Here is a 14913-nt window from a genome sequence, read left to right on the forward strand (position 1 = left end):
TCAGTGAGTGAGTTTGATGCTAAAGAAGTTGCAAGGAATTTCTTGGCTGGAAAAAAAAGAAGAAAATAACATGTTATGATGAATAGAGAGAAGTGAGACTTGTCAATAGTAGTGGAATTTTTTTACAAGTTGTAGGTCTGACATTAAGTTATTTATGATTGATTGTTGTCATTGATTAGCTTATTGGTATAAACTGTTATACTGGTATCTGTATTCATGATTATTTATATTTTGTCATTATCTTTGTAGTGGATTTTTTAACAAGTTGTAGGTCTGACATAAAGTTTATAATTGATTGTTGTCATCAATTAACTTATTGGTAAACTGTTATACTGATACCTGTATTCATGATTATTTATATTTTGTCATTATCTTTGTTGTGGATTTGTTTAACAAGTTGTAGGTCTGTCATAAAGTATATAATTGATTGTTGTCATCAATTAACTTATTGGTAAACTGTTATACTTATATCTGTATTCAAGATTATTTATATTTTGTCATTATCTTTGTGTACCAATTCATTAAAATATGTTATGTTATGTATCATGGTATTGTTATTTAATAAAGCAATATAACTTTTAAAGACATATTGAATTTTAGTTGTTCGGTTGTTTACATCTAAGGTTGGTCTCGGGTTGTTTCGCCATCGACTCAGTGTTACTCTTAGAGCATATTTATCAAAAAAATGGAATAATACAGACACAAATACAATTAACGCGCTTCAAAATTGACCCCAGCATTTTTAATTTGACTCCTCAAGATTTCAGTCCAGGGGTCATTGACTCCTGGTTTTTAAAATCTATTGAAATCCTCGATACAGATAATAAAAAAATGTTGGGAGGAGAAAAGTCTAGGATTTGGGGAGAGAAACGTCCAGGGGGAGAAAAGACCGGAAACCCAGACAAATACCGCGGACACGAAAGATAAATAAAATAAATAAACATACCTGTATCACATGTTCGATGTTGCCATCGACTCAGTGTGACATAGGGCGAACAGGTTTTAGGGCGAAACAACCCGAGACCAACCTTAGATGTAAACAACCGAAAAACTAAAATTCAATATGTCTTAAAGATTCCTTTAGAGATGGTCTAGTGGAGCAAAACCAAGCGCTAGTTAGCCAATTTGATTCTTTTGAAAGATTCCTTTGATGGAAACTTTTTGAGCTTACGACGTCTACGTAATTCGTGTATACAAGAAATAACAACAACAACAACAGCAAGACGATGAGAAATCTTTATTAAACTTTATTAGACTTTAATAAAAAGGAAAACATGGTCTTATCAACATCTGAAGCGCAAGGATGCAAAGAAATTTTAAAGAGTTACGATTTGTCCGAACTGATGTCACTTGTCGAAACAGTGACCAAAAAGAAAGTGAAAGTCTTAGTCACAAGCTAGTTGCAATAATCCAACTCCCAGCTATTGACCCTCCGGGAGTTTAGAGCATTCAAGATAAACTATTAAAACAGAGTAAAATGTTTATGTGCTGTGATGTCTTTTAATTGTTTTATTAATAATAGATGCAGGCCGTCAACTGATTCCTATTTTCCTATATTTTGGAAAATTTTCCCATATTTTTCAAAACCTATATTTCCTATATTTTTTACCTTTTCCTCCATTTTCCTATATTTTTGATCCCCTTTTCCTATATTTTGTTTGAAAAATGTCCTCTCTTTTTTAAAATACTTATAAGAATTTATTCTGCCTTTAGATATTTTAATTTGCAGTGTAAAAAAGCTGTCCCTCCTCTTCCAAAGCATCACCATCTTACAGGAGTGCTGTTGTACACCATTGTGATATCTATATGGACACCTTAGATGAAGAAAAATACAACCATTTCAAAGGTGAGAACAAATCCTAGCAGATAGTTGTAACAGGTCTTTCCCCAGGGATTCTCTTCTTAGGGTATATTTAATGCTCTTCCTGATTTAGATGGAATTGAGCTGATTGTTGAGATGTTTTATTGTCATTTTGCCATCTTATTCTTGTTCTTAAGATATGCATCTACCATTGTGTGCCTGATAACCATGAGATTAGATTGTTCTATAATTTATATTAATAACACAGTGCAATTTAGTCCAATAAATTATTTGATGTTCAATTTCAAATATATTTATATGCAGAAGCTGCCAGAACAAGATGTGTTTGTGAAACACAATGTCCCCCTATATGATGTTTGACCTTGAAGGATGACCTTGACCTTGTGAAGGATGACCTTGACCTTGACCTTTCACCACTCAAAATTTGCAGCTCAATGAGATACACATGCATGCCGAATATCAAGTTGCTATCTTCAATATTGCGAAAGTATTTATAAAATAAGTGATTTGGGCCACATATATTTGACCTCTGACCTTGAAGGATGACATTGACCTTGACCTTTCACCACTCAAAATGTGCAGCTCCAAGAGATGCACATGCATGCCAAATATCAAGTTGCTATCTTCAATATTGCAAAAGTATTTATAAAATAAGCGATTTGGGCCACATACATTTTACCTCTGACCTTGAAGGATGACCTTGACCTTTCACCACTCAAAATGTGCAGCTCCATGAGATACACATGCATGCCAAATATCAAGTTGCTATCTTAAATATTGCAAAAGTATTCATAAAATGAGCGATTTTGGCGACATATATTTGACCTCTGACCTTGAAGGATGACCTTGACCTTGAACTTTCACCACTCAAAATGTGCAGCTTCATGAGATACACATGCATGCCATATATGAAGTTGCTATCTTCAATATAACAAAAGTTATTGCAAAATGTTAAGTTGGCGCAAACAGACCAACAGACAGACCAACAGAGAGGGCAAAAACAATATAGTGGGGGACATAAAAATCTTATATTCTGTATGTACATTTTATCTTATAGAATTTTTTTTGTTCTTTTCATGTCCTAAAGTGTTTGATTGAAGAGTGTATAGAAATTTTATTGTGCATAAAATACAGAATTTATATTATATACCATGATATGATACTACATGTAAGTGATTCATGTTTTCGGTTTCAATAATTTCATTATCAATGTTATGTTGCAGTCTTAAGTTAGGTTGTAAAACTATGTTTAATCATGTTTTGTGTTTTGTTGATTGTTACCGTAACTATTTTAATAATAAATTTCAGGTGTCCACATTGATGACCACAGTGTGTTGCTGCTTCAGCATATCTGCTTTGGTGGGAAGATGAGGGACTGTTTTGTTAAGTAAAACATTAATTTAATGATTATTGACGGAAAACAAGTAAGTAAGAAGTTCTCTACATATCTCTAGAACATTACTTTTTACCATAAAATTACTATATTTTAACCCTATATAAACCCAAACCTCCTATATTTTGATGTAAAAATTCCTATATTTTTTCCTATATTTTCACCTTAAGTCACTTGACGGCCTTTGGATGGAAATGTGTAATATTATAAATTATAATTCATTGATATAAATAGAAATTTGTATGTATAAATTATTTTGTTAATCTTTAAATAAAGTTCTAAACACATAACATCATACATCAAGATGTCTTTTATCTTAAGAATTTTGTTATTTATTTTAAGAAGCAATCAATGCAGTAATTATGTGCAGTGAAAGTGCAGTGAAATTGTTGAAGAGAAAAAAGATTAGAAGGGACACCCTTTTGCAGTATCTCATGGACAAAAAGGTACAAATGTTCATTGGAAACATGATAAATATTTTAGACATATTAACATGTGTTTTAGAGACCATTTAATTTGAACTGTTCTTTCCAGTTTTGCATTTGTGTGCTCCCATACAGAGTTATATAGAAAACGCATCATCCAACTTTTGTTCCATATGTACATGTAAGTCTGCCCTGTTTCTTGTGCAGCATAACTCCTCAAGTATTGAAGGGGTTCAAATAAAACACCATATACTAATAGAGGGCTTTAAAAAAATAAATAGATTGAAGGACATTTAGAGGAATTGCAGGGTAAGAGATGAAAGAAAGTGCACAGTACAAGATTCATAACTCATCAGTTTTATGAAATAATTGCCTTTTGCTTATATTTATGCTCGATTGGTCATTGTCGGCTCGAGTACTACTTCAATGTACCTCGGGTACTCTAAAGTATACTTACATGTACCCCGGGTACGGTAAATATACTCAAACGTACCCGGTCAATATTAGACTGTACCCGATTTGTATTCCCGCCCAAAATCCGAAGTCGTAAAACGCACTACCGATTACCGTAAACAATCTTGTTTATCATGAACAAACTTCTCTTAAAAAAACTGCATCAAGATGCTTTTTGAGTATGATTTTTGATAATATACAGGCCATTTAACTGAAAAGTTGACAAAAATGTTAACATAATTATTTTTTTAAGCTGACAACGACCGATTTAGCGTTAAAATTCCTGGGTACTTTTTAGTATATTTACCGTACCCGGGGTACATGTAAGAATACTTAAGAGTACATGTAAGTAGTACCCAAGCCGAAAATGACAAATCGACCATAATTAACTTGTTTCTTTATAGTAATATAGGGTTTAACACTGGTTCCTGGTTCATAGAAAACATAGGTTCTATGTTTGGCATTTATAACCATTTAAAATACAAACGAATTATGTTAATTCTCAACACGTAACATGGTGATTTATTTTTATATTTTTGTACCTTCAGCTTTAGTTTTGTATTATTTTTAATCAATCTTCTGCTACCAAAGGCCTTTATTAGCTCGACTATTGTATATAAAATATATATAGTGGAGCTATCCTACTCACCCCGGCGTTTGCGTTAGCGTCGGCGTTAGCGTGCAAATGTTAAAGTTTTCGTACTACCCCAAATATTTTCTTTGTCCCTTGACATATTGCTTTCATATTTTGCATACTTGTTTACCAACATGACCCCAACCTATAAACAAGAGCAGACAACTCTATCAAGCATTTTGTCATTATTATCGCCCCTTTTCCACTTAAAATATGCAGCAAATGTTAAATTGTGCGTACTACCCCAACTATTTTCAATGTCCCTTGACATATTGCTTTCATATTTTGCATACTTGTTAACCATCATGACCCCAACCTATAAACAAGAGCAGACAACTGTATCAAGCATTTTGTCATAATTATGGCCCCTTTTCCACTTAGAATATGCAGCAAATGTTAAAGTTTGCGTACTATCCCAACTATTTTCAATGTCCCTTGACATATTGCTCTCATATTTTGCATACTTGTTAACCAACATGACCCCAACCTATAAACAAAAGCAGACAACTGTATCAAGCATTTTGACAGAATTATTGCCCCTTTTATACTTAGAATATGCATATTATTGATAAATCTATGTTAAAGTTTGCGTACTACCCCAAATATTTCCTATATCCTTTGACATATTGCCTTTATATGTTGCATACCTGTTAACCAACATGACCCCAACCTATAAACAAGAGCAGACCACTGTATCAAGCATTTTGACATAATTATGGCCCCTTTTACACTTAGATAATTTAACATTTTGCTTAAATTGCCAGAACTTCTTTATTTATGATCAAATTATATTATTACTTTGACAAAACAACACTTACCTGAATACCACAATGGATTCCACCCAAACAATACCCCACGCCCCTACCCAGAATCCCTTCTCCCCCAAACCTCCCCCCCTAATTTTTTTTTTATACATCTAATAAATTACCACACACCACATTATACCCCCTCTCACCCCTCCCCCCCTACCCCCCAAATTTTTATATTTTTTATTTTTATTTTTTTATTTTTGAAAGATCGTCTAATAAATTACCACACCCCTTATTAAACCCCCTCTCAACCCCCACCCCCCAAAAAAAATTTTTTTTTTCCTTTTTTTTTTGAAAGATCGTCTAATAAATTATTGAATATAAACAATTTCCCCATGATGGCTTACGTTATGTTGTCAAGCACTCGAATAGTCGAGCAGGCTGTCCTCTGACAGCTCTTGCAAATTATTATAAGTTATTTAATCAGCAAGTTATGCTCTTATGCAACAAATGAGTTTACTGTAATTACTCTCAAGTTTTCGGAAACTTAAAAATAATTTTAAAAATTCTTGTCAGAAAATTTAGATACGGAAAATATTCAAAAATTTAAGGTGTCCGAAAATTTTGAGACACAAATTATATGTCGAACAATTATAATTATATTGAAATAAAAGCAATAAATCAATGAACAATAGTGTTTCTACTTTAAAATAAAAACAACTTCACAGCATTCTCTACTCTTGCCTGAAATGATACAGAACAATATAAAACTTGTGTTTATAACTAACTTTATGAATACACTAACTTTATGAATTCTATTTATATATGTATTTAAGTTTACGCAAACATTCCCCGTTCAGTTAAAGAAGAGTTAAAAACAAATGCTTAAGGGGAAGATACAATGTAATAGCAGACAAACAAAAACCACTACCAAATTCCTGTCTTTAACATCATCTGCACAGTAAGTTTGTTTAACTGTGAAAGTTTGAGCTAGATCTACGTAGTATTTAAAAGACATGCTTCGGGACATCAGACATTAATAATATTGTACTGTTTCAAAATATCAGAATTGGTATCATACAGTTTCTGAACAATATTTAACCTAACTGGTTACTCCTGGGTCAAGACCCGTTTTGACCTCTGGTGATTTTAAGCATCAGCTACTGGTCCTGTTCAAATTATGTCCCTAGGTTCAAAAGCATTCATTACTCTAGGTGTCTCGTGTGTTGGTGCTATGCCTTACAAGTGATTTAAACACCAATGCTTTGCAATAACTGTTCCTAGGCAGTTACCTCAGTTTCAATCTTTGTTTATATTTTATGTTTTGCTGTATATAGTGTCATGTATTGTATGGGTGTTTGGTCACTTGTCTAAAATAACAGACTATTACAAGTAAGCGATTATTTATCTGTTTATGTTTGTTGACTTTCATTATTCATATACATGCAATCAAGTTATTAACTTCTTATGATGGTATTTTATTTATGTTAGTTGGTAACTTTGCATAGTTATGCCTTAAATGTATGTAACTTAAGATTTAATCGAAGTCTTTAAGCATACAAATGTTATTACTGCATGTCCCAAATGAGAAATATATTTTTTTATATCCAGGTGGCAGTTGCAGCAAACACTGACAAATCTGGATTAATCCAAGTTATTTTACAGCAATGGGGCTCACATATTAAGGAACAAGATGTAAGTACATCCTTTGATAAAAAATTTGAATGATATACAAAAAGACAGTCCTATAATTTAGTCTCTCTTTACTAATGTTTTGCTTCTATTAGAGCAGAAGAAAGAAATAATGTGATAATGTGACTTGGTTACATTGCATTATTATGCATTACACGTATATATAACTTAAGATTTAATGCAAGTCGTTAAGCATACAAATGTTATGATTGCATGACCCATATGAGAAATATAATTCTTTATATCCAGGTGGCAGTAGCAGCAACCACTGACAATTCTGAGTTAATCCAAGATATTTTACAGCAATTTGACTCACATATTAATGGACAAGATAAAGTACATCCTTTGATACAAAATTTGAATGATATACAAAAAGACAGTCCTATAATTTAGTCCCTCTTTACTAATGTTTTGCTTCTATTAGAGCAGAAGATAGAAATAGTTTTATTAAATCTATTGATTGATTATTTTTATTGATATTGTATGTACCGGGTATATAAACTTCAATGGGCAGTATTTTGATGTCACTTTGCAATTCTGGTTGCTAACATGTACCTGGCAACATTCTGATTTATGGTGACTCACACGACCGCTCTATATTTTTTGTCCATAGACAAAAAGTTATGTAATTGAGCACAATTGTTTAATGAAGACACCCATGTGTCGAGGGTAAAAAATAAGAATTAAGTAAAGAATTAAACTAGTAAGATGTGAACAAATATGGAATTTAAATCCCAAAGATGCAAATGCTCACCTCGATTCAGTGGTGTTCTGAATTTATATCCATCATTTGCAAATAAAGTTTACACCAAATTATTGTTTGTTTGTCACAGTTTCAAATAAAATAGTTGAATGCAATATGTGCATCGCATATATATCAACAGATGTCCCCTTATATAACCACGTGGTCATGTAAAGAATAAGCATTTAAAGTGAAGGGACGTCTTATGATATAATAGGGATAGTTCACATGCTAGAGCTATGTGTTGAGAATAGGTCAGCAATTTTACTTGAACTTCTTTATTATTTTATTGACACATAGAATGGCTGAATAAAACATTTTGAGTCAATTAAGGGATGCTGGCAGACCACCCATGTACATGTCAGGATATACAAATAAGATGCATCAAGTTCCTAAAAGTTTGCCTTTAATTGTTAATTTTTCTTTTCAAACCTTTCTTTTGCAGTTGGAAATAAAAGATGAGGAGGATACCTCATCAAGTAGCCCAGCAAGTTCGGCATCTGGTTACTCCTCACAAACAAGTGCATCAACCACTTATCAAAATGATAGACATGGCAGCTTTGAAAACAGGAGAGAGCAGGATGGATATAAACAAAAATTGCCAGAACTTCGAGATCAACCACTTCAACAGGGTCTTTTTTACAGTTCATGGAACAATACAGAGCTTTACAATCTAGGGCAATCCTTCTGTAAATGGTTTTATGAGAATGTGAATTCATTTAATCCAGCTTTGGGACAAACGCCTGCAGACTTTGGACCCCACCATTTCTTGAGTGATGCTTTCTTGGTAATTATTTCACATACAACTGGGATCAGAGGAGAACGATTTGAAGGGGCTATATTAACTGCGCAAAGGTTTGTGGCTTTTGCAAAAGATGAATTGCTGTTGTTTAATCCAAATATTAGCTCTGAAGGAGTGTTCGTGAAATCAGATCCGTGTGGAGTGGTCGTGATATTGGTGTGTGGAACGATTCACAGAGACCATTCCTGTCTGGGAATATTTCAGCAATTGTTTACACTAATCAAACATCCTTGGTTTGAGAAATGGAAAATAAAGGAGATCAAATTAAATGTGAAGACCTCTTCAGTAGCATGTATGCCTAAGCTGGATACCAACCCAGAGAAGCAAATTGAGCTGTTAGCTGTATTAGAGTTGTAGAGATTCGTCTTAACAAATTACTGAAATCCTTAATTGCTGGTTCTTTGGATTGTGGATCAGATGAATTTCGACAAATTGCAAGCAGGTATGTGTGTTAATACACATACCTGTTGCAAGCTAGTGTTTGTACTGGTAATATTTTGTGTATTGATAACAACATGCCATCTACTTTACATGTTTGTGTACAATGGAAACACTCTTAACCGGATCCTTTCTATACCAGAACGTTCTCTAAACCGGACAAATTGTCCGGTCCCATTTTTTTCGCTATAAAATCATGCGTAAAATATCTCGTAACAGGGTTCCCAACCAACCTGGAAATCAGGGAAAACCTGGAATTAGACTTTCACTTTGTCCAGTCAGGGAAAAGTCAGGGAATTTGGGAAAAGTTCCTGAAATCAGTGAAAAATCAGGGAATTTTGTTTGGCCAGACTTTCCCGACTTGTGTCGAAAAGTCCATACAATTGAAACAGCAAATCGATTTATCTGCACGGCTATGGTGGCTTTGTAGTATACATGTAGCTTAGTGTACTATTAGTAAATACCTACTTATTTCTCTCTTTCTCTCTGTTTATATAGGAGCTGTGATGCACCTACACACACACACACACACACACACACACACACACACACACACACACACACACACACACACACACATATATATATATATATATATATATATATATATATATATATATATATATATATATATATATATAATTATAACCTTGTAATATGTAACAAACTATTAAGCCAAAAGGGATTCTCTTAGTTAACTGTTGTTCCTGTTACTGTTTAAAAATGTTGAATTACTTAACAATATGTTAAAATTATTGTTGCAAAACAAACATTAAATGAAAATAAATGAAAATCGAGGAAAGGATGGCTGTGAGGGGAGATGGGAGGCCATTGTTTTAAAATTGCATAAATATAATACATGTTATTGTCTGCAACTGCTTTTTATTGAGGGTGTCTAAAACAAGAAATAGGTCGACATTATTATCCTGGAATTGTATTTCCCATCAGGGAAAAATCAGGTAGAAATCAGGGAATTTTGTTCATACAAAAAGCTGGGAACCCTGCCTGAAGACCGGAATTCCCTTAAATTCGAATACCGGTTATTCCTTGAATGAAGATTGGGTCATTCCATACGTAATTGTACCTCTCTAAACCGGTCAGGACCGGTTTATTGTACCTCAGACCTATAGTCAAATACTTGTGCATAAAGGATTAAAGACACGTGAAATAAACAAAGGTGGTCGAACATTTTACAAACTGTAAAATTTTTAAAATAATTTAAAGAGACTTGGTCTGTGATGTTCTTATCGATTAATTGAAGTGATAATACTGATTGTAATTACTGATAACAAACATAGGGTTCTTTAGTGGAGCGAGGACAATGATGAATATTGGGAAGATAATCTAGTGGAATGCTACAAGACAGATAGGACCGACGACGATGAACCTGAAGAGGAATCTCCACCATGACATGGTAGTGACATGACCTATCAAGCAACTCTTTAGCTCCTTATCATGCTTGCAAACTTCGCAAGTGAAAAGGACACTGAAATGTATGTAAGTGTTCAGGAAATGATCAACAATTAAGGCGGAGAAGACAATTGTGCGTGGTAGATGTTTAAAAAAAAACAGGTGGTTCTTGACATGTTTTTCAGTGTGTGTTCTAATATTATAGAGTTTATCAGGTTTAAGTCACGAGATGTAAATTGCTGACTGTACCTATAAAACATGCATACACTGTAGCGCTAGGCTCTTCTCGAACCAGCTGTCCATCGTGTTAAATCTATTGTATTCACATGCTATATTATATTGGTGCTTATTAAAAGTAGTTAGAACACCTCAGTGTCTTTCTTTATTAACACCAACAGACAGATAACAAAACATGGTGTCAGAAGCATAAATAGCTCGTCGATTAAAATGGATTTAACTGTAGTACCTACTCCGCGGAAGGACTGGGATAGTGCTGTAGTGAGGTCTTTCAATTGTTCCATTAGAATAAATGTTAGGACTGTATACAATTTAATCACTACATTGAGTTTATTAATGACACAACACTTTATTTAATATTAAAGGTCGTATTTTATTTTTATTTCAACACAAGATTCATACTTAAATTAATATTTCAAAATAAGCAGTTTTTACTTTTACACTTAATATTTAGTTACTTCCATATTGCTGGTCGAAAAGCAACGGTTGTTCACTTATTGCTGGTCTTAATACAACTAATCCACAATGAAAAAAGTTTCGATGTTACTAATTTAAAGCCTAAATTCTAAGTAACCCTCAAATCCCTAAAAACTGAGAATTTCTGAAGAATATGGAGTCTGTACTATTTTAAACAGATACAGCATTGACATGGTGTCTGAATAAACTAAAAAAAGAGCCTTACTGTAAACATAACCCCTAGCTTTGAACTAATTAATAAAGGCAATTAACCCAAGTTATCAACACTATCACTGGGTCTGGTAAATTGCTGGTAAATTACTCGCATTTCGCGACACTTCCGCCAAATGATCACGGTCATATGATCATTTTTACATAAACAATACATACACTTATCATGAACATATCAACTATACATGAACCAATCACAAACGTATAATCAACCATACATGAACTAATTATGAACATATAATCAACCATACATGAACCAATCATGAACTTATAATTAACAATACATGAACATTACATGAACAAATCATACAAAAGCTTTTTTGTGTGTTAATTTTGATCAATTTTGTTTATATATAACACATATTTACACCACCAAAGTCAAACATGACACAAAGTTAAGTTCCATATGTAAACACCTTAATTCTGTCCCTAGCAGTGATCGCACCTTTTCGTTTTGGACTTTCTGTTTTTCTTCAACTTCCCTTAAAATGTTTTGGTTTACCTTTTGATTGTCACTGGACTCAAATGGATATAATGGGTTAATCGGTCTTTTGATTACAGTTCCAGAAGGTAGTCTTACCACAGCTGAACATGTCAGTCCATCATTACTCGACTTAAGTTGTTAATTGTTGCCATTTTGCATTGTCCACTTGGAGGATCATCCTTCACTATTACGACATTCCCTACAAAAGGAGGATGATGAGCTTGGACAAGTGGTGATTTTATTTGGGACGTGAACCTCTCTCGTAGGCTTTGGAGGTATTGGTTTCTCCAAATGTTCCAAAATGCATATATCATTTTTTTTCCCTTCCACATTTGGAGTAGTTTTTCAGCATTCGTGTACACATCCTTGTAATCCGGGTCAGAATCACAATAGTCAATATCCTGGAAACCCATTTTGCTGTTCATTGAAAGAAAATGTCCCGGAGTTATTGCCATCGTTGAGTTAACATCATCGTCCAAATACACTAAAGGCCGTGCATTCACAATTGCCTCAGCCTCTTTACAAACTGTTGGAAACTGGTCAACTGTAAGAATTTTTCGTCCAATCGATTTACGGAGAGACCTTTTGACAATTCCAATCAATCGCTCGTAAAATCCACCCATCCATTGAGCCATTTCAACGATAAATATCCACTTGATGCCTGAATTTGATGAGTAATTTTGAACGTCCTCACAATCCACAATTTCCCGCCATTCCAATTTCATTGTATCATTTGAATGTTTCGCATTATCACTGACTATCAATGATTGTTTTCCACGAACTGACACAAATCGTCGTAAAGACAAGATGAATGAAGCTGCAGTAAGGTCTTGAACCATTTCCAAATGTACATCCCTTGTTGCCATACATGTGAATAAACACACCCAAACCTTCTTCACTTCATCTGAGATTTTTACATATAGTGGACCCATGTAATCAATGCCCGTTTTTGAAAAAAGAATACTCGGTGTAACTCGTGTACTTGGAAGTTGAGCCATAGGAGGTAAGCGGTATGATCCACCTTCTGCACGTCGACACACCACACATGGCTTTGTCACCTTTTGTCACGCCATTGAATCCAGTATTTTTGTCGAATTTCAACAAGAGTTTGTAACACACCACACTGCATCATGCTCTTGGGTGTCCTTTCGATTAACATGCGAGTAAATCTGTCATTCGCTGGAAAAAGAACAGGACGTTTTGCTGCCTCAGAAAGAGAAGCGTTGTCAAGCCTCCCGTAACCCAGTTGAACACCATTATCGGATTCATATAATACCAGTTGTTTGGATAAATTATTGGGTTTCTTTGCCAGAAGTGATTGAAACACATCCGCAAATTGCTTTTTCTGAACATGTAAGATCCACATAGTCTCAGCAGCCTTGATTTCATCACTAGTCAGTAATGCACTTTTGGGTTTTTGTCCTATGAGTTTGTTAACAAATCGATTACACCAAGATGTAATTCTTAGCACCTTTGTAAATGATGAGTTACTTTCAATGTCTTTTCCAAATGAAGGTTTCTGAGAATGTTTATTTTTAGCGAGGCTGTTTTCGGAGAAAACCCGATGTATTGTCATAGCCTGCTCGTCGTCCGCCGTCCGGCGTCGTGCTAAAACCTTTACATTGGCCGTAAAATCAAAGTGCTTCCACCTTCAACTTTGAAACTTCATATGTAGATGCACCTTGATGAGTTCTACACTCCACACCCATTTTGGATCACTAGGTCAAAGGTCAAGGTCACTGTGACCTCTAAAAAAATATTCTGACAAGCTTTCGCAGCCGAGCGTGGCACCCGTTATGAGGTGCTCTTGTTTACTTGCACGGGTTGTTGATTGTTATTTTCCAATTCTAGACCATCACTGCACACAGCTGCTATGTCCAATGTATCATTACAATTTTCACTTTCCTCTTCGTTCACCTTTGTGTTTAAATTTACTTTGCCCGAGTCACATAGCCATTTTGGTCCATGCCAATATGAGGTACAAACACACAACTCTTGGAAGTGTACATCCGCGACTTGCGATATATGCAGGATTTTCAGAAGTGCTCACGTACTGAAAATTTCTCCCCTCTGACTTTCTTATTTCAGTCAAAGGATTTTCTACAAACACAGGCAATGTTTGCGCTGAACCAATCCATTGTGGTACACACTGCGAGTCTGAATAAATTGTTTTTGATTTCACCCTTAATTTTAACTGTGATTCAACATAATTCATACACCGCACTCCAATCAACACAGCCATAAGTTCTTAACATGGTATAGTTAATTCCTTTACTGGCGCCAATCTTGTTTTGGCATATATAAGATCACTCCTTTTCTCTTCTTTAGTCTCTTGAACGAGTTTGATTGCTGTTGCATATGCACGGTTAGATGCATCACAGAAGCTCACAAGATGATATTTCATTCTTTCTGAAGGAACTTTTACAGCCATGCATCTTTGAACACTTAACTTGTGTAGATGTTTTCAAATCTGAATCCACTGTTTTCCATTGTATTTGATCCCCTTCATCAATTTGTTAATCCCACTCTTTGTATTTAGTCCACATTTTTTTATAAGTGCCTTTCCGTTATGTATTACAGGTGAGAACAATCCCATAGGATCGAACACAGATGCTGCTGTTTGAAGTAGGGTTCTTTTTGTCTCGTAATCCTTGTCTGCATTTGAATGTTTGATTTTTTTGGGGTGATATTTGGTCAGTCCTTACATCCCAAACATGCCCTTGGACTTTCACGTTGTCTTGGTCTCCATTTGTTTTGTGTTCTTCACTGAAAATTTCAGTCATCTCTTTGCTGTTTGTATTCCATTCTCGTCGGTTCATATTGGCTTCATCAAATTTCTTCTTTGCTCCAGTGTACAAATCGCAAGCTACTTTCAAAGTTTCACACCCTGTGACTAAGTTGTCAATATAAATATCGTCCCTGATTTGGCATGCGAGGTTACTTTC

The 14913-nt window shown here is 34.5% G+C and overlaps 1 protein-coding gene across 5 annotated transcripts; it reads left to right on the plus strand.

Moving 5' to 3' along the window:
- Positions 1–1204: 1204 nt before the first annotated feature.
- LOC127876880 (uncharacterized protein C3orf38 homolog) lies at positions 1205–9692 on the plus strand. Of its 5 annotated transcripts, XM_052422382.1 has the most exons (6): positions 1205–1846; positions 2779–2857; positions 3131–3661; positions 7088–7171; positions 7418–7504; positions 8356–9692. In XM_052422382.1, the coding sequence occupies exons 3-6, from the start codon at positions 3578–3580 to the stop codon at positions 9067–9069; spliced, it is 969 nt and encodes a 322-aa protein (XP_052278342.1). In that variant the 5' UTR covers positions 1205–1846; positions 2779–2857; positions 3131–3577; the 3' UTR covers positions 9070–9692. The 5 variants fall into 5 exon arrangements, with proteins under 5 accessions (XP_052278342.1, XP_052278343.1, XP_052278341.1 ...); XM_052422383.1 differs by lacking the exon at positions 2779–2857; XM_052422381.1 differs by lacking the exon at positions 2779–2857 and having other exon boundaries at positions 1205–1472; positions 3558–3661.
- Positions 9693–14913: the final 5221 nt, after the last annotated feature.

Source organism: Dreissena polymorpha, chromosome 4 (assembly GCF_020536995.1).
Source record: "Dreissena polymorpha isolate Duluth1 chromosome 4, UMN_Dpol_1.0, whole genome shotgun sequence".
Classification (NCBI taxonomy): Eukaryota; Metazoa; Mollusca; class Bivalvia; order Myida; family Dreissenidae; genus Dreissena; species Dreissena polymorpha.

What these genes read in the sequence shown, in the direction of transcription:
- LOC127876880 (XM_052422382.1), top strand. Translation starts at nt 3,578, where the DNA reads ATGTGCAGTGAAAGTGCAGTGAAATTGTTGAAGAGAAAAAAGATTAGA. An exon ending in AGTATCTCATGGACAAAAAG is followed by an intron (nt 3,662 to 7,087) that starts GTACAAATGTTC and finishes TTTTATATCCAG; the next exon opens with GTGGCAGTTGCAGCAAACAC. An exon ending in ATATTAATGGACAAGATAAA is followed by an intron (nt 7,505 to 8,355) that starts GTACATCCTTTG and finishes TTTCTTTTGCAG; the next exon opens with TTGGAAATAAAAGATGAGGA.